The following is a 19,772-nucleotide window of genomic DNA, read 5'->3' on the forward strand; positions in this document are numbered from 1 at the left end:
TGATTGCAGCAAAAATGAGTGATGGTGAGTGTACGGGTGTGAAATGTCATCCTCAGGGATATGACACGCTGTAACACCCCGTGTTACGACCCCTAAACCAAACTAATTAATTAATTACTTACCCTAAAAAGGGAATTAAAATCCATTAATTAGCTAAAAAGGGGTCCACCATAGTCCATGGACCCTTATCCCTAAAACCAACCCCTTAGTCCTATAAGGAATAGAATTGGCAAGCCCATACCATTTAGACCCTAATTAGGACTCTTAGATATATAAATAGGGGCATAGGAGGCACCTAGAACCCATACCACAATAACTTTCACCACACAAGAATTTTCAAGAATTCCCATAGGAGAAATCAAGAAAGAAGAAATCTTAAAGAAAGACCCTTCATAGCCAAGGAATTTAATTAAGGCTAAGAGGTAACCCATGTCTCAACAAAACCTATTTTCCTTGCTATAATCTTCTCTTTGGCTCCTTCTATATGCTTGTGTCTTGATGAAATCTTCTATGATAATTGTGATATGATCTTGATAATTGATGAGATGATTTTATGTGTGATCTTGATGATGATAAGAGGTTCTTGATGTTTATGTGATGATCCTTGATAAATCTTGATGTTTCTTGATGTTAAAGATAAACTATGACTTTGATGATTTGAATGGGATTAGAGCCCTAGGTTGAATTGGAATTGGTATTGTGATGTTCTTGACATATATTTGGGGGGGAATTCGCATGTTCGGGTGTTGTTTATGTTTAGAAGTCATGATAGGATGTGTTCTATGTGATTCTTGCTTTTGATCTATTATTTGTCTACGTGGTGTCGTTATTTGCGTTTAAAAGTGTCTAAGCATGGTTTCGGGTTCCACGGAGGATCCCGGGACGTTTATTTTGACAAAGAGTCAGTGGGGGGTAGGTGGGGGTAGGGGGACCAGCCACCTACCCGCTGCCCAAAGAAGACGCCGCCGGCAGCGGGCAGGCGACTGCCCGCCGGGCACCCGCTGCCCGGAGGAGTATCGCCGGCGGGTGGCCCTCCACCCACCGGCTACCCGCTGGTCGTTGCTCACCTCGGGACTTTGGCTTCCCCGTTTAATGTTCCCCAACCCCCGTGGTGTCCCAACGGACCCCGTTTGTCGTGCAAGAGTCTAGTTTGATGTTTCGGGTACCATTCGTAGGATAAAAGAGTCTTATGTATTGCATGCTAGTTGAATCGGTAACCCGTTGGCCTAGAAGGAAGATGCATGAACCCCTTAAGACTATTCTTAGTATGTGGATGAACACGCTTAAGTTTATTTATACGCGTTCCCCCTTCCCAATGTGCTAATATGTGCTACTATGTGTTATGTGAGCATGATACCCCAATTTGGTTGCGATCAAATTGGTTATTCCTGAGTTGCGGTCAAATTCGTTACTCATGAGCTGCGGTTCATTCTCCTGGCTGCGGTCCACATGGGCCTCGTGTGCTATGGTCCACCGACTGGATGCGCTAGACGGTGTGTAGGGCCACTAGCCCGAGGAAGGCCATAGCCCACCAAATGAGTGATCAGGCGGTGTGTAGGGCTATGGTCGGCTGCGATCCACCGAGTGTATGTGTCAGCGGTGTGTAGGGTCGTAGTCCCCAAAGATCATTGCCCACCGAATGAGTCCCTCAGGCTGTGTGTAGGGCTTTGATCAGCTACGACCCACCGACTGAGCTCGTCAAGCGGTGTGTAGGATCGTAGTCCTCAAAAAAGGATCACAGTCCACCGACTGAGCACGTCAGCGGTGTGTAGGGCTGTGATCCGCCGTTGAAACTATCGACGGTCTATACGGTTGGTTGCGATCAACCCCTTCATGCTGCGGTATGAGGTAGGGTGCTGCGGGGTCGTGTTAGAGCTATATGCGCTAACCCTCATGTTTGGGGCATGCGATTTGTCCCGTGGCGCCACCAAAGTGTGCTTGTGTGACATGAATGGTGATTGAAGAATGATGTGAATGATTTGAAAGTGAACGGTGACCTTAGATACATGTTCTTTATGATATTATCTCTATATAACTGATTATCCTCGTTTAATGTGCTTATCCCTACCTGTTGAGTCTATTCCTGGTTTTAAAGCTAGAGTCTCCTAAGTATATATCTTCCCGCTTCAAAATGGTTTTCCTATATATATATATATATATATATATATATATATATATATATATATATATATATATATATATATACCTATATTGTATTTCAACGCGTTGGGGTGGGTTATCAGCATCATTCGCTGAACAGATATATTTGGCTTTCTGACACAGATGATTAGCTTCCGGAGCGCGCTAGAAGAACTTCGATTAGATATATAGTTTTCCTTTCGGCCTGCGTGCCATGATGATGTATCGAGGATATTTAGTTAGTTTAGCCTGTGCATCTGAGTTCTCCAGCTCAGATGTGGCATAGCACCCCACACTCTTATGTTTAGTAATACTCTGTTTTGGGATTTAATGAGAATTTACCTTTAATATATAAGTTTTAAAAGTTTCAAAATTTTGGGGTGTTACACACGCAATATGCAATCACAATAAACTAGGCACTAGCATAAGGAAATCAACAAGAAGCTAAGCAAAATACAAGTTAAGGAAGTGATAAGACTAACACATACACAAAGATAAACACAAAATAAAGAAATAGGACTCAAGCTAGGGAGCATTTTCTTCTAGATGCATAACACAATCTAAGGATTAAGGAAAATCACACAACGAAGGATTTGAGAGGATGCACGTAGGAATCCTAGTCTATACGTCACTCAAGTGAGCAAATTAACAAGGATTAGAACAAGGAATTTCCCCACTCTCGTGGTGAAACAACTCCAAGTTCTTCAAGAACACAAAGCATCTAAAACCCCCAATTTTCCCTATTTTCATAGGAAAATTTGGGTTTATGCAAGGAGTGGCTTGGAATTTTGACTCAACTCTCATTGAGGCCAAGAATCCTCCAAAACATGCCAATGAATGTTGTACACCAAGCATTAACAATATACAAACACAAATTCTTCATAAACTCAAGAACCCTAGGTTAGAGTTCTTCCCCTTTTTGCAATAATCACAAATCAAGCATCAAGATAGAAAATACAATCCTAACTCAAGTCCATAAACTAACTACTCATGATTAAATAACATAAAGAACACAAAAACACAAGCATTAAACATTGCAAAGGAAAAGAGATAAGGGAAAGAACACTTCTTTAAAGAAATTGGTGGTAAATCTTGGAATCCAAGTGTTGAATCCTTGAATACAAGCTTGAAATATGATAAAAAACCTAAATCTACACCTAATCTAACACAAAAATATGAAAGGAAAGAGTAGAAAATAGTTAGGGTTCGAATGGGGTTCAAAACCAAGTTGAAATGACACAAAAACGCGCCTAAATAGAGCAGAGCACAGTGGGACGCCCTCAGGGATGGGCATACGCCAGGGGGTACGATTTATTCTAGTGTTCACTGGAATGGACGTATTGGCATGCGTAAGGGCGTACGACAGGGCATATGCCACATGCTTCCTTTTTCAGATCTCGGATGGGATGGGGGATGGGTGTACGAAAGGGGGTACGAGGCTCCTGAAAATTTCTAAATGCATTCCAAACTCTTTGATTGATCGATCTCTTGATCCAAAAATTGCTCGTATCTTCCCACAAATCATTGAATTCCCCACTTGTTGTGAATGATTGCACCTTGAAATAAAACCAACATAAATTAGTCACAATTCACACAAGTTTTTAAGAAATTCAAAAATAAAATGGGTTCAAGAAGGGGTAAAAATATACACAAAAATGCACTTATCCCTCACAATACTTAAATTTAGATCCAGAAATTAAAACAGTAGTATATATAACGCCCGAAGCGTACTAACTGTTTTGATAGAAAAGAGCAATTAAGGCATTCAAATTTAAATTCGCTAAAGGAATATATACACCAGAAGATGTCATGAAAAGCGAGTTAAGAAAGATAAAAAGGGATTTTACGTAGAGACCCAATATTGGTCATAAGGATATCCTTCCATGGCATCATGTTCCGCTATTTAATAAAACTAGCCACAAATAATACGGAGTATAATTATATATGTAGCTAATAGACGCAGTTACAATACTTATATGAGTAACTGGTTAATTGAATTTTGTTTTAAAAAAATCCCTGATGGATTTTCTCAAAATGTGAAGAATGAAAATCAATAAAATAATAAGTGTAAAATTACTAACTATGATCCTTCTTATAACTTAATATAGTCAATAAATTGACCAAGTGTTTTCTTCTCGAAGAAGAAAGTGTGGATAATGAAAATATATTATCATAATCTATGTTTTATTAGAACATGTATGAAACATGCCTAAAAGTGGTATATGTGATTGGAAACTCAAGTATTGTTTCTTAGAAGGATTCCTATAAATCAACAAAGCCCACCTAAAACTGTCTTGAATATATTGTATATCCTTCTCTCTTTCAATATATTAATTGTCGTCCAATATCTCGAAGTAGATAAGGACTTATTTAAACATAAAAGGATAAAAAATCTTGAACACCTTGTTGGGATAAAAAATTTCTCAATCGCATCAAGCCTTGTTTGTGATGATTTGACTAGTAATATTTGATGATTTCCTTGAAAGAGAGAAAAAAGGAATGACGTTAACTATATCCATTAATATCCTTAAGGTATAAAATACGTTGGTGTATTTTTATGACGTTTTGGTAAGTTTTAGTATTGGCATTCTTGTTTGATCCTTATGATGCCATGTCTTAGATTGGATATGTATTTTCTATTATAATATTAATATTTCATAAATGTCTATATATTGAATACGATGATTATTTCCTCTACAAAGTTTAGCGCATACTATGAACCAATTTTAATTAGGTTTTAAATATTTTTAAAGTCTAATGATAAATATCTGATTTAGTAAAATGTTTACTTGATGTACAAATTTGTTGGTTCCATGTGCTTTGTACAGATTTGTTACACCCTGTTATTATCTTGTTATCGCTTTACAACTTATATATACTTTTGTTTTATGAACATCAATAAGAAGTAAGATGAGGATTGCAGCAGCAAGTCAATTGACAGATATCGTCATTAATACTTTTTGGACCGATTCAATAGACATGAGTTATCCTACTTGGTACAATTCAAAACATTGATAATTATACCAAAATTCCTTTACTCACATAGACTCTAGAAGAGTGGTGAAATATTTGTTCAAAAAGATTATTCTCTTCAGGGAGAGCAACAATATTCTGAGAACAAAAATGCAAATTGCCTCATTAGTTCATAAGAAAGGTTATGAACACTACTCTAGAAAATTCTAAAGATTGAACCCTAAAGGTTCACATTGTACTCTTTTTTTCTTAACTAAGTTTTTCCCACATGATTTTTCCTTAGTAAGGTTTTTAATGAGGCAACTAATATAAACATATGATGTTACAAATATCATGTACATACTCTTTTCCTCAGCTAGGTTTTTTTCTCACGTGATTTTCTTGGTGAGGTTTTAACGAGGCATGAATATTTAAATATATTACCCACAGTTTATACTCTTTTATTGTTTAGATTTTTTTCATAGGATTTTTCGTAACAAGTTTTTAAATAATGTCCAAGGGGGAGTGTTATAAATAATAAATTAATGGTGGACATTATTAGCATGCCATTATTATACCTTATATATATATATATATATATATATATATATATATATATATATATATATATATATGGGTGTATCCTTCGATTATAATGAGAAGATGAGGAAGATTACACCCATGTTTTCTTGCTTAGTCTACTACTCTTAGTTTGTCAATTCCTTTATGATCTTCAACAATATACTAATATATTCATTTCACCCGAGATTGCTACGAACTAGAAGACAAATTGATCTTAACAATACACAAATTATTTAAAAATTCAAAACATAATACGGAGTATCATTTTAAAACATATTATATTATATTGTTTATTTTATACCACTAAAAATACTAAATTCAACTCATAAAAAGCATTCTATATATAGAAACTAATGTTTAAACATTATAGCCACCAACTAATATCTAAACCAAAAGAATTGTATTATTTTAAGTGTCAATTAATATAATTGTAATATGATACAAATGTTTGATATAAAATTGTCAAAACTTAAAATGTTTGAATATAATTTTGAGGTTTGGATTTTTTTGTTCACACTAAGTCAAAAAAATTAAAGAAAGAATAGTATATTACTCTTTCATCCTTAAGTTATAGACTAATTACAAATTTAGTCCTTAATTATCATGACTTGCAATTTTGTGTCTAAATTAGACACAAAAGTGACTATTTTTGTATTTCTAAAGACTAAAATAGTGGTTTATAAAAATTACAGTTTTGGTTTCTAAGATGAGAATATAATTGTGTTGTATTCAATAATAATGTGTGAGAGTACAAGGAGTGAATATATAGAGATGCTAAATAGAATCCTAGTCTAACACGAATAATATAGTCCTAGTCTAATATTGATAATAGAGTCCTAATACTCCCCCTCAAGCACAAGGTTGGTCAGCCAAAACATTGAGCTTGCAACGGAGTAAATTAAAACGTACAGACGAAAGAGACTTAGTAAAAATATCTGCTATCTGATCTTTGGTAGAAATAAAATTGACTTGTAATTCTTTCTTCGCGACTTTATCACTAACAAAGTGGTAGTCGATCTCAATGTGCTTGGTGCGAGCATAAAACACCGGATTAGCACACAGATAAGTAGCTCCCAGATTGTCACACCAGAGTTTGGGCACAAAAGGTGGCGCAAACCCGATTTCCTTCATCAGAGAGACGAGCCAAGTAACCTCTGCAGAGACATCAGCCAGTCCTTTGTATTCAGCCTCAGTTGAGGAACGAGCCACAGTACGTTGTTTTCGAAAAACCCATGAGACAAGATTGGTCACCAAAAATACAGCAAAACCACTAGTAGATTTTCAATCATCAGGATTGCTAGCCCAATCCGAATCAGAATATGAATGAATATCTAGAGAAGGAGAATAAGTAATCTTAAGACCGAGATGTAGTGTCCCATTTACATACCGTAACACCCTCTTGAGAGCCGCCCAATCCACAGTAGAGGGAGAGTGCATGTGCTGACACAAACGATTAACTGCATAGGAAAGATCAGGCCAAGTTACCGTAAGATATTGCAGAGCACCTGCAAAGCTGCGATACTGAGTGGGATCAGCGTATGGTACCACGACATCAGTCTCGGCCTTCGCGGTTGAAATCGGAGTAGCCATGGGCTTGCAATCAACCATACCTGCCCGTTTTAGAATATCCTTCATGTACCGTTGTTGAGACAGAAGCATGCCATCAGACAACGAAACGGTCCCAATACCCAGAAAAAACAAGGGCACACCCATATCACGAACTATAAACTCAAGAGCCAACTTGTCAATAAGAGCAGTCACATGATCCGGATCAGATCCCATAACCAAAATATCATCCACATAAACCAGAAACTATATAGACGAGTATTGCCATGTGAATATATAAATAGAGAGACATCCGTCTTGGAAGGTGAGAAACCAGCAGAAACCAGAAAATCATGCAAACGTGTGAACCAAGCACGGGGAGCTTTCTTAAGCCCATACAAAGAACGTTGAAGGAGACAAACGTGCCCGGGCATCGTTTTGTCTTCATAGCCAGGGGGCTGGCGCATATAAACTGTCTCAGCGAGATTGCCGTTTAGGAAAGAATTGTGTATGTCTAGCTTTCGAATAGTCCATCCACGAGAAATAGCTAGGGATAAGAGAAGACGTACCGTAGTCGGTTTAACAACGGGACTAAAGGTCTCAAAGAAATCCTCACCGGCAATCAGATTGAATCCCTTGGCAACTAAGCGAGCCTTGTAACGCTCAATCGAACCATCAGCCTTTCTCTTGGTTCTAAACACCCACGTATATCCAACTACATTCATACTTGATTTAAAGGGAACAAACCTCCATGTATTGTTGTGTACCAAGGCATTAAATTCCAAATCCATTGCATCCGGCCATTCAGGAAATTTAACCGCTTGAGTAAAACATGTAGGTTCAGGAGTAACAGCAGCAGCAGATAAAGCAACATGATCATGTGGTCCCGAACTTCTCGTATTCATTCCATGAGAGCGAACGGGTGAGGGCGCGGGATGAGACCGACCACGAGGCCGACCTCTTGGCCGAGGAGCCGGCTGGTCCGTGACTGTCCGCTTGGACTCGGTCACGGGCTCGGCAGTAGCAGGCTGCTGGCGATGGTGGTCAGAAGCGGCTATGGGCGCGGCAGGAAGGTCACGAGCCGTGACAATAGTCGGATCACCACCAAAAACAATTGGTGCAACACCCCACGGCTCCGGTCGTGGTTTTGGAACCTGCGAATCCACATAAGCAACAAAAGGAAAGATAGCCTCACCGAATCGCACATGATGACAGATAAAAACCTTGTTAGTGTATGTTAGTGTCTAAACAACGATAGCCACGAAAAGATGGAGGATATCTTAGAAAGACACAAGGGGATGACCAAAACTGTAGTTTGTTGCGATTATAGGGACTCAGATTTGGAAAGCATAAACACCCAAAAACATGCAGATATGAATAAGATGGAGGAGACCAATGCAAAAGATAATGATGAGATTTATCAGATAAGACAAGAGTGGGCATTTTATTGATTAGATAAACCGCAGTTTCAAAAGCATAATCCCAAAAACGAGACGGAACAGAGGATTGAGCCTTAATGCTAGTCCCGTTTCAACAACATGCCTATGCTTACGTTCTACCCTGCCATTTTGTTCAAGAGTATACGCACAGGATTTCCTGTGACGAATACCTAAGGACGCAAGAGTGGAACCAAACTTTTTATATTCTCCCCCTGAATCAGATTGAAAAAAAATAATCTTGCGAGAAAAGAAACGTTCAACTAGTGACCGAAACTTATCAAATATAGCATACAAATCATATTTAGCACGCATGGGATAATACCACATATAACGAGTGTAATCATCCACAAACAACACAAAATATTTAAAGCTAGACGCAGAAAGTAATGGCGCAGGGCCCCAAATATCTGAATAAATTAATTGCAAAGGATGTGTACTTATAGTTTTGACACGAGACAAAGGAAAACGAGAAGATTTTCCTAATTGACAAGAGGAACAGACATTGGGAAGATCACTAGAATTAAATGTATCAACAGACGAAGAAGCTAAAATTTTACGTAAGACTCGAGAATGAGGATGCCCCAACCGCATGTGCCAAACGTAAGAGGACCGTGCAGCAACAAATGCAGCAGGGGAAGCAGAAGACGCGGGCCATGTGTAGAGACCCCCAGACGCATGTCCCTTACAAAGAACCTTCTTGGTCAAAATGTCTTTCACATAGAAACAAATAGGGTGAAACTCAAAGAAAACATTATTGTCCTTTGCAAAACGCTGGACAGATAATAGAGAAGAAGAGAGACCAGGGACATGCAAAACATCATGTAACTTAAAAGACGTAGAATCAGTAGCTAACGAAGCATAACCAACATTAACAATATGCAAACCTGTACCATTGCCGACTCGCAGAGTCTCCGGGCCATCATAACTTGTAGCAGAAGTCATCAAAGAAGAATCAGACGTAGCATGATTTGTAGCACCAGTGTCAAGGAACCACTGATGAGGACTGTTGGAATCACCATTATCACCAGAGACGACCACATTAGCCTGAAAACTTGGAGCCCCTGAATAACGCCGAAAACAGTTGGCTCCCGTGTAACCAAAACGGTTACAAATTTGACACGGATCATCATAGCGCCAAAAATAATTGGCTCTCGTGTGACCAAAACGGTTACAAATTTGACATCGATCATCATAACGCCAAACACAATTGGCTCCCGTGTGGCCGAAACCTTTACAAATTTGACACGGATCATCAATGTCACGTCGTTGACCGGACCGCTTTTCTTACGGTGTATCTTGGTTTGATGCCATCGGCTACTGCTACGAAGTGAGGAACATGGATGTTGGAAAAGAAAACCCTAGCTAACTGATACCAGATGAGAATATAATTGTGTTGTATTCAATAATAATGTTTGAGAGTACAGGGAGCGAATATATAAAGATACTAGATACAATCCTAGTCTAACACGAATAATATTGTCCTACTCTAATATGGATAATAGAGTCTTAATATCTAATATATGTTTGAACCATAAATTAAATTATTTTAAGGACTAATTAAGAGCCAGATTTAAAAATTATGATAATTAAGAAATACACTTGCGCAGTTGCGCTTGTCCTACAATTTAATTAGGGACTAAAATTGCAATTATGAGAATAAATAAAGAAGCTAGGCAACTTACCGCTAATTTAAAAATCAGGTTTATTTAAACTCTGGCGTTGACCAACGAATTCCGGTTTACATTGTATCAGATCGATGTATGTAAGTCTTCTCATTTCAATTCTGCTCTGATTTTCCGACGCAAATTAAATGGCTTATGCTGCTGTAACTTCGCTTATGGAAACACTTTCTCTAAATTTCTTGCAATCACAACCACCCTTTTCTCTTGAAGATTTAGCGGCACAGATGAGAGACGATGCCAATGAAAATGTTGGCTTGCTGCAACAAATTCTTGAGGATATGGCGATGAAAGATGTAGAGGCGGAGTTGGACAAAGCGTCTTCAAAGGGTTGGATGAAGCTTCATGGAATCTTCAATAATCAGAGTGATTACACCAAGAAGAAGAAGTTAATTAAAAGTGGAAAGCAGCAGCAGCTGCTTGCAGAGTGTTCATCACAAAATGAAAGAATCACTAATAGGCTAAGGGAGGTGGGTGAAGTCAAACAAAAGATAGTTTCTCGCCATCAAAATCTGGGCTTGCTGCAACAAGGTCTTGAGCAATCTGAGATCCCCTATGATGATTCAAGGGTGAGGGTGATGAAAGATTTAGAGGCGCGGATCAGAGATGCATCGTTCAAATTGGAAGAAAGGATTGAGATGGAGTTGACTCCCATTTATGTAGCAAAGGATAGTCTTCATGTAACAGCTTGCCTGCTCAGGCTTCATCAAATCTTCAATGAAGCACAAAAACAGACTGATTACCAGACCATGCTGGCTCAGATTAAAGAGATGGCGTTGGAAACGTCACCAGCTCGTTACCCCAGGCTTTATGGAAAGCAGCATCTTGATTGGCTCAGAAAGGTGGGTGAAGTCCAACAAAAGATGGTCTCCCTCCATGAAAATCTTGGCTTGCTGCAGGACATTCTTCATAAATCTAAGATTGACAATGATGTTGCGGGGGTGATGAAAGATTTAGAGGCAGAGATGAGAGATGTGTGGTTCAAAGCCGAAGAAAGGATAGAGATGGAGTTGACTACCTTTAATCTAGCAAAGGATAGTCTTCTTCATCTAACAGCTTGCCTGCTCAGTAGGCTTCATGAAATCTTCAAAGAAGCAGAAAAACAGACTGATTACCACAGGAATGAGTTGATTAGGATTAAAAGGGAATACCAGGGGCTTGCAAAGGTTTCACTCCTTGGTCGGATCCGACGAAGAGGACTAATACAGCTTGTCAAAGGATCATCACTGCATGATCTATTACACAAGAAAATTATTGTGAGTAACTTTTCCAAAAAAGCTTCAAAGTTTGACGGTGGAATGGTCGGATGCGAGAAACTGTTCGAGAAGATATTGGATCAGCTTCTCATGCAACAAACAACTAAGGGGAGACAAGTTGTTTCAATTGTTGGCATGGGAGGAATAGGCAAGACCACTTTAGCACACAAAGTTTATGAACATCCGTCAATTACTTCTTATTTTGACATGCGAGCATGGATTACTGTATCCCAAGAGTTTAACCAGGAACGAATACTCCGATGCCTTATTGGTTGTGTTATTGCAGCATCAAGAGATGAACTCCATAAACAGAGCACTGACCAAGAAGTTATTGCAGCATCAAGAGATGAACTCCATAAACAGAGCACTGACCAAGACCAATTAGCTGAACGCCTGCGTAAACACTTGAAGGAACAGAGGTATTTGATAGTGATGGATGATATATGGAGCACTACCGCTTGGGATAATGTGCAAAGATGCTTTCCAGATGATAATAATGGTAGTCGTATACTACTAACTTCTCGACTCAGAGAGGTGGCAGAATATGCTAGCTCAGGTAACTCTCCTCTTAACATGCCTTTCTTAGATGCCGATGAAAGTTGGAATCTCTACTGCAAAGTCTTTGGTAAAACTGAATTCCTTCTAGTGTTTGACCAAATTGGGAGAGACATAGTGAAGAAATGTAAAGGATTGCCTCTAGCTATTACTATTGTAGCTAGTCTTCTCTCCAAGACAGAAGAGGAGGAGGAAAAGTGGAAGAATGTTGCAAAAAGTGTAATGGGTGATTCTAGTGATGCATGTTCTAGAATACTATATTTGAGTTACAATCAATTACCACACCATTTAAAAGCCTGTTTTCTATATTTCGGAATTTTTGAAGAAGACTATGAGATCTCTGTGAAGGAGTTGTTTAGGTTGTGGGCGGCAGAGGGATTTTTGAGCACTGTGAAGCATGTGAATTTGGAGAAAGTGGGTATGGAATGCTTGCAAGATCTTGTTGATAGGAGTCTTGTTATTGTTAGCAAACATAGCTACAATGGGGAAATGAAGAGAATAATGATCCATGATATGTTGCGAGATTTGTGTATGAGAGAAGGTAGACTTGAAAATCTCTTGAATGTCAATGGAGTTAAAAAACCTTATTGGATAACCCATACATCAAGATCTTTCCTTAATAAAGTCAGGTATGAAGATGAGTGCTTTCACAAACCTCATTCCTTTCACGTAAATACTCATCATTTTTACTATTATGATAGTGCAATTGTGGAACATCTAGTTTCACACTTGAAACTACTAAGAGTAGTAGACATGAGAAATAGAATTTGGCATGGATTTATAAACCTAAATGTGTTTGCAAATCTTGTCCATTTAAGATACTTAGCATTGTCCACATCTATGTCTAATGAGATAAAGCTCTTTAAGCATTGGAATATGCAAAGTTTGATTGTTAGTGGGGATGGTGCTATATTGTGTTCTTCTGAGGAATCTGGAATTTGGAAAATGCCACTATTAAAAAATTTTTGCATTGGAAGAATTTGTTCATTAGAAACTCCGTCGGTTGTTTATAGAAACTTAGAGAATATATCTTGGTTGGATTCTAAGTTATGTACAAAGGATCTGTTTACCATGATTCCGAATTTAAAAGAATTGGGGGTTGATGGTGGATACTCTTTTTATAGTCTAGATAGTCTAGATTGGGTTTATAATTTTGTGCACTTGGAGCACCTTGAGAAACTAAGCATCAGAAGGTGGATGAAATTGGACCTTGATATGTGTAGCATCCCATGGGCAACTAGTTTACCAAATCTTAAGAAGCTCAGCTTCTTGGAGTCTAATCTGAAGTGGTGTGAGCTGAGCGCTATTAGTATGTTGCCTAATCTTGAGGTTCTAAAATTGATAGATGCTTGTGATGGCCCAGAGTGGGAGACATCTGATGGAGGGTACCATCGATTGAAGAGGTTGGTAATTAAAAAAATGGATTTGCTATGTTGGAATGCTATGGGTGACCATTTCCCTATGCTCGAATGTTTAGAGATAAGTGAGTGCTATTCGTTGAAAGAAATCCCTCGTGATTTTGCTGATATCACCACACTAGCATTGATTCAGTTAAGTGGATGTAGGAATTCCGTTGTGGCTTCTGCAAAGTGGATTCAAGAAGAGCAAAACAACAACTATGGAAATGATGCCCTCCTTGTTCGTTCCGAAAATATTGGGTCTCTTTCTATCCCTCTGATATATCTCGACTCTCACCATTTAACATGCACTTCATACTATAATTTTTCATGGCTGATGGTTACAATATAATGGATAATCATCTATCTGATCTGTTTTCTCTCACTTGTATCTCATATTTCCTTATCTATCTAACTGTGTTCACCTTTTCTTTTTACCGAATTTGTTGTTTCCAGGCATTCAAAATATGGTAGTAGGCTAGAGGAGGAAGTGATCAGTACTGAATGAATAGCAGTACAGTAGGTATGTTGTACGAGCACATATAACTGGATGTTTATTTTGTGTGAAAGAAAAATGAATTAAGCTTATTGCTTTCACTTTTTAAGAGTATATATAGGAAGGCCTGGAGAAATTGTTGGAAGATATGACAAATTTTGAATGTGCATAGTGGCCTGGGAAGCTGATGGATGCTGCCATAGCATTGCAGTTTGCAGTTTGCAGTTTGCAAGAAGGTCGGATGAGATGGAGCTGAACTTCAATTCTCCATCTCAAGTCTCAATTTTTTGAGTTTTCAAAGGAACCCACCCTCACTTAGTCTTGTTTGAATTCATTGTTATGTTAAGGAATTTTTGCATTACGAATCTTTTCATTACAAACCATGTCGGTTGTTCAAAGAAACTTAGAGAATATATCTTGATTGGATTTTAAGTTATGTACAGAGGATTAATCTGTTTGTACAGATTTGATGTTGCTTGGAAATTAATTAGTTCTGTAATATATGGAGTCTCTGTACTTAATGACTTGTCTTTCTTCATCTCAAGTCTCAACTTTGTCTGTAGTTCATAGAAACTTAGAGATCAGAATATATCTTGGTTGGTTGGATCCTAAGTTCTGTACAAATTAAAGCATATGTTTACAAGGATTCCGAATTTAAAAATAAAAAAAATAAAAATCAACATGATGTGATTTTCGTTTTGAAAATCTACCAAATCTTAAGAAGCTCAACTTCTTTAATTAGTAGTTATATGCCTGCCATGGAGTGATATATATGAGGCTTATTGGTATGCTACCAAATCAATAGACTACAGGTTCTAAACGTGAAAGGTGGTTGGGGTACGGTTTAGGAGATTGGGAGGAATTAGATGGTGGATTCGGTGCATTGAAGAGGTTGGTAATAGAAAATAGTACTCTCCAAGGTTGGAATGCTATTATACCGGTGACCATTTCCCTTTGCTTGAAGGCTTATCATTACGTAAATGTCATGATTTGGAAGAGATCCTTGGATGTTTTGCCGATATAATCACACTAGCATTAATTCAATTATACGAATGTTGGGATTCCTTACTGGCTTCAGCAAAGTGGATTCCAGATGAGCAAGGCAACAACCACTATGGAATTAAATGCCATCGTCCTAGCTAGCTTGTTCATTCCAAAAAGATTAAGAGGACGTTTACTAACAGAATTTTTTTTTTTAAAAAAATCAAATTTGAAAATGAAAACACCCAAAAGCATTTACGTCATGTATTCCAACTTTGAAAACCAAGAATAGTCTCTATTTATTAGGAAATCAGGAACACACCTAGAAAGGCTAAAAGCTATTCTCTAATTTGAAAACACTCACGGGTGAACAGTAATAAAGTTGATCGATTCCTCCTAGTCGTAAAAAATTTAAAAAATTTTAAAAAATAGTATACGATGTCGGTTATACTTTTTTTTGGCTATACGATGTCGGTTATACAAACAACTGATGTTGTAGAATTTGTTGATTTATTTAAAATTAATTATGGTGTCGGTTTTTTGTAAAAACCGATGTTAAAAGTCTCTTTTAAATTATAAATTTAATTAATATTTTGACGTCGGTCCGACGTTATATATATGTGTGTGGCGTTCTAGGTGATTTCTGTAATAGTGTCAATTATCATGACTTGCAATTTTGTGTTTCAATTAGTCACAAAAGTGATTATTTTTGTCTTTCTAAAGACTAAAATAGTGGTTTACAAAAATTACAATTTTGGTTTCTAATATATTTTTGAACCACAAATTAAATCATTTTCAGGTACTAATTAAGAGCCAAATTTATAAATTATGATAATTAAGAACTGCACTTGCGCTTGTCCTATAATTTAGGGACTAAAATTGCAATTATGAGAAGAAAGAAAGAAGCTAGGCAACTTACCGCTAATTTAAAAATGAGGTTTATTTAAACTCTGGCGTTGACCAAAGAATTCCGGTTTACATTGTATGAGATCGATCAATCTATGTAATTCTTCTCAGTTCTCCTCTGATTTTCGGACGAAAATTAAATGGCTTATGCTGCTGTAACTTCGCTTATGGAAACACTTTCTCTACATTTCTTGCAATCACAACCACCCTTTCCTCTTGAAGATTTAGAGGCACAGATTAGAGATGGCAATGAAAACCTTGGCTTGCTGCAGCAAATTCTTGAGAAATCCCAGATTAGCAATGATAATGCAGAGGCTCAGATGAGAGACGAAGCGTCTTCTTCAAAGGGTGTTCATGGAATCTTCAATAATGAAGCAGTAAAACAGACTGATTATTACCCCAAGAAGAAGAAGAAGATTAAAAGTGAAAAGCTGCAGCAGCTTGCAGATTTAGAGGCACAGATCAGAGATTCCAATGAAAATGTTGGCGTGCTGCAACAAATTCTTGAGGCTCGGATCAGAGAGATGGAGTTGGAGGAAGAAGCGTCATCAAAGCGTCTTTGTATAAAGGCTTGCTTCCCCAGGCTTTACGGAAAGCAGCAGCTTGCTTGGGATACTATACTTTTGACTTCTCGCCTCAGGGAGATGGCTCAACTCAAACAAAACATAGTTTCTCTCCATCAAAATCTCGGCTTGCTGCAACAAAGTCTTGACAAATCTGAGATTGCCTATGATGATGCGAGGGTGAGGGTGATGAGATATTTAGAGGCACAGATCAGGGATGCATCATTCAAAGCGGAAGAAAGGATTGAGATGGAGTTGACTGCCATTTATCAAGCAAGGGATAGTCTTCATGTAACAGCTTGCCTGCTCACTCTTCATCAAATCTTCAACGAAGCAGAAAAACAGACTGATTACCACATGAATGAGTTGATTAGGATCCGACGAAGAGGACTACTACAGCTTGTCAAAGGACTACTACACAAGAAAATTACTGTGAGTAACTTTTCCAATAACGCTTCAAAGTTTGAGGGTAAAATGGTCGGATGCGACAAGCTGTTCTTGACGGTATTGGATCAGCTCAAGCAACAATCAACTAAGGGGAGACAAGTTGTTTCGATTGTTGGCATGGGAGGAATAGGCAAGACCACTTTAGCACACAAAGTTTATGAACATCCATCAATTACTTCTCATTTCGACAAGCGAGCATGGGTTACTGTATCCCAAGAGTATAACTTAGAACAAATGCTCCGATGTCTTCTTGGTTGTGTTACTGCAGCATCAAGAGATGGTGGCCAAGACCAATTAGCAGAAAGGTTGCAAAAATGTTTGAAAGGTCAGCGATATTTGATAGTGATTGATGATATATGGAACATTATTGCTTGGGATAGTGTGCAAAGATGCTTTCCAGATGATAATAATGGAAGCCGTATACTTTTGACTTCTCGTCTCAAAGAGGTTGCTGAATATGCATGCTCAGGTAACACTCCCCTTAACATGCCTTTCTTAGACGCCAATGAAAGTTGGAATCTCTACTGCAAAGTGTTTGGAAAAACTGAATTCCTTTTAGTATTTGAGCAAATTGGAAGAGACATAGTGAAGAAATGTAAAGGATTACCTCTGGCCATTATTGTAGTAGCTAGTCTTCTCTCCAAGATAAAGGAGGAGGAGGAAGAGTGGAAGAATGTTGCTAAAAGTGTAATTGGTGATTCTAATGATGCATGTTCCAGAATACTGTATCTAAGTTACCACCAATTACCACACCACTTAAAACCTTGTTTTCTATATTTTGGAGTTTTTCAAGAAGACTATGAGATCCCTGTGAAGAAGTTGGTTAGGTTGTGGGCAGCAGAGGGATTTTTGAGGACTGTGAAGCATGTGAATATGGAGAAAGTGGCCATGGAATGCTTGCAAAATCTTGTTGATAGAAATCTTGTTATAGTTAGCGAACAGAGCTATAATGGGGAAATGAAGACAATAAGGATACATGATTTATTGCGAGATTTGTGCTTGAAAGAAGCTAGGCGTGAAAATCTATTGAATGTGAATGTGATTGGAGATGAAAAGCTTCCATTTTACAAGAGGAAATCACAGCACTTGTTTTCAAAACCTTGTCGTTGGATAAGTGATACATCAGAATGTTTGAATCATCAAATCAGGTCTGGAGATAGGCGCTTTGACAAATCTCATTCCTTACACTCAAGGTTTGGTCACTCTAGTGGATTTTACTTTCGTGTACTTGATGAACTTCATTCACACTTGAAACTGCTAAGAGTAGTAGACATTGAATGTGGGCATTGTAACACTTCATGTGAGGTAAATGTGTTTGCCAATCTTGTTCATTTGAGATACTTTGCTTTGACCCATCAATATAGAAATGATCACGCTCCTCTTTATGTAAAGCTCTTTGAGCATAGGAATATGCAAAGCTTTATTGTTCGTGGAAGATTGGTTACATGGGATTCCTCTAGTGCATTTACAATTTGGAAAATGCCACTATTAAGGAATTTTTGTGTTGAACAAATTCTTTCATTAGAAACTTCTTCGGTTGTTCATAGAAACTTAGAGAATATATCTTGGTTGGATTCTAAACTCTGTACACCGGATCTATTTACAAGGATTCCAAATTTAAAAAAATTGGGGATTGAAAGTGGAGATGCTGATTGTTTTTATAATTTTGTGCACTTGGGGCAGCTTGAGGCAGTAAGCATCAGAAGACGGTTTGAAATCCCATGTAGCAGCATCCCATGGACAACTAGTTTTCTACCAAATCTTAAGAAGCTCAAATTCATTGATACTTATGGTTTGAAATGGAGTGATATGAGGCTTATTGGTATGTTGCCGAATCTAGAGGTTCTAAAATTGATAAATGCTTGCCAAGGCCCAAAGTGGGAGACATCTGAGGGAGGGTTCCGTCAATTGAAAAGGTTGGTAATTGAAGACCGAAATTTGGAAGATTGGAATGCTGAGAGTGACCATTTTCCTGTGCTCGAATGTTTAGAGTTACATGAATGCACGGATTTGCAAGAGATTCCTTGTGGTTTTGTGGATATCACCACACTAGCATTGATTGAGTTAAACTACTGTGAGGATTCACTTCTGACTTCCGCAAAGTGGATTCAAGATGAGCAACTCAACAACTATGGAAATTCCATCCTTGTTCGTTCTGAAAATATATATATAAGGTCTCTTTCTATCCCTCTGATAGATCTCTCTCTGACCATTTCACATCTCATTCTACTTGTTATCTGCAAGGAATAGTCATCTGTTGTCTCATTTTTCCCTATATATTTCCTTACCTATCTAACTGCTGTCAGTTCATTATTTCCAGCCTGAAAGAGTAAGCATCTCAGAGGAAGAATGTGACGAGAAGAAATTGTTTGAAGACAACTTTTGAAGGATATGTCCAGGTGACTACTCTGTTTATATATTTTGGTTTCTGCTTCTGGGATGATTAGAGATCTAATGTCTCAACTGTTTTGTTGCTCTGATTTTTTTTTTTTTTTTTTTTTTTTTTTTTTTTTTTTTTTTTTGGATTAGCCAAGAATTGAATTGAAGTTGGGTGAATATTCTGTTGCACCCACATCATAGCATTGCAGTTTGCAGTTCACTCATTCTTAAACACAGACAATTAAGTTTTTGTACAAAAGCTTGCATGGTTTTCTTGAGTAGGTTTTCTTCCTCTACAAAACCTCTCAATACTGTGGGTGACCAATTCCCTGTGCTCAAATGTTTAGAGTTAAGTGAGGGCTATTGGTTGGAAGAAATCCCTCGTGGTTTTGCCGATATCACCACACTAGCATTGATTCAGTTAAGCTATTGTAGGAATTCAGTTAAGAAAAATGA

The 19,772-nt window shown here is 37.9% G+C and overlaps 1 protein-coding gene across 1 annotated transcript in view; it reads left to right on the top strand.

Moving 5' to 3' along the window:
• The window catches only part of LOC109150759 (putative late blight resistance protein homolog R1A-4), a 118,543-nt gene extending 99,139 nt beyond the window's left edge, over positions 1-19,404 (top strand). The window contains exons 3-4 of the mRNA XM_019298743.1: positions 16,257-19,111; positions 19,258-19,404. Of these exons, the coding sequence (XP_019154288.1) occupies positions 16,257-19,111; positions 19,258-19,270 (2,868 nt within the window). The 3' untranslated portion in view covers positions 19,271-19,404. The remainder of the gene's footprint in view (positions 1-16,256; positions 19,112-19,257) is intronic.
• Positions 19,405-19,772: the final 368 nt, after the last annotated feature.

This window comes from Ipomoea nil, unplaced genomic scaffold (genome assembly GCF_001879475.1).
Source record: "Ipomoea nil cultivar Tokyo-kokei standard unplaced genomic scaffold, Asagao_1.1 scaffold2280, whole genome shotgun sequence".
In the NCBI taxonomy this organism is placed as follows: domain Eukaryota; kingdom Viridiplantae; phylum Streptophyta; class Magnoliopsida; order Solanales; family Convolvulaceae; genus Ipomoea; species Ipomoea nil.